Below are 1312 nucleotides of genomic sequence, written 5' to 3'. Positions count from 1 at the left end.
TTTGGATATTTTTACATGCTAGTTTACAAGAAGGTATCAACGTAATGTAATGTTAACGGCCCGGTTTTCACCCGGTATAATTGTGGCCTGAAAGTGTATTGATTTCATCGGGTCTAGGGTCGGGTTCGGGTCTAATAAATGGACCCGGTGTATATTTCGGATCGGGTCTGGGTCACATCAAACCCGGTTTCACCCGACCCATGTGCACCCCTAATTAGGATAATGCTAGGTAGACAAAAAAAAAAATAGCCATAACTTGCCTTATTTAGCATTAATTAATTATCGCAACAATTAATAAATGTTAAATAAAGTAAGTTATGGCTGTTTTTAACTGATTTTCTTTGGTTACCAAACATTTTCGTATTATTATTACAGTTTTTTATTATTATTAGTCTTTATTGTAATCCTAAATATAAATATCAAATTATAAAATAAGATATTAATATATGATTCAATTGATGCTTAATATTTAAGGATATGTTATTATAATTAATTTGATTAATTTATGGAGATCATTAAAAAGTGTGATAAGTAAAGTGATAAGAGAATAAAATAAAAAATTAAAATATAAATAAATTATATAAATGAAGTCAATTTAAAAAATTTTGGTTAATTATGATTCAAATATTTTAGTTGTCAAACTTTTTCTGTTTGTTTTTAATATTTTAGAATTCAACTTTCGAAACTTAAATGTACGTATAAGAGTCACGCATAGCTTGACCATACAATCTTTCTGCAAGTCGCATTATTCTTTTGAATTTAGTCTTTAAGTTTTGAAGTTCAACAAAGCAAGATATATATAGGATACAGATTCAAATAAGAAAACAGTGTAACAATATATACGTATTAGGTTGTACACTTAGTATACGAATAACCACCAGCTAGTACCAAGATCCATGACCTTGTTTTTCAGGCTTTGTGAGGATAAAGGCGGACTGGAAGGCCCTTTGCAGGTGTGGGCATTGGATCAACTATAATTTTTTCATCTTGAATCAATTTTTGCAACTTGAAGCGTTTGACTAGGTTGTGCATGAAAACCAGTATTTCCAATCTTGCATACTCTTTACCAGGGCACATTCTAGGTCCTCCACCAAATGGCACATAAGTGTAAGGAGCTGGTCCTTTGCCTTCGAATCTACTTGGATCGAATTTCTGCGGCTCTGGAAAATATTCTGGATTCTTATGACTCGAATTCGCACTCCAGTATAACTTCATACGTAGTATATGAATAACAAAAGAAAATGATAAAAAAAAAGTTAAATGAAGAAAATATAAAATAGTGATCAATTATTAAACCAACCATACTTTATTC

General features: G+C 30.9%; 1 protein-coding gene across 1 annotated transcript in view; it reads right to left on the bottom strand.

The window, feature by feature from the left end:
• Positions 717–1312, bottom strand: part of LOC107630659 (beta-amyrin 28-oxidase) — a 4747-nt gene continuing 4151 nt past the window's right edge. Inside the window, exon 4 of the mRNA XM_016333863.2 lies at positions 717–1209. Within this exon, the coding sequence (XP_016189349.1) occupies positions 910–1209 (300 nt within the window). The 3' untranslated portion in view covers positions 717–909. The remainder of the gene's footprint in view (positions 1210–1312) is intronic.

The sequence above is a fragment of the Arachis ipaensis genome, chromosome B03, assembly GCF_000816755.2.
Source record: "Arachis ipaensis cultivar K30076 chromosome B03, Araip1.1, whole genome shotgun sequence".
Taxonomy (NCBI): Eukaryota; Viridiplantae; Streptophyta; class Magnoliopsida; order Fabales; family Fabaceae; genus Arachis; species Arachis ipaensis.
The sequence above is the reverse complement of the archived record's forward strand: the minus strand, read 5'-3'. Positions and strand labels throughout refer to the sequence as shown.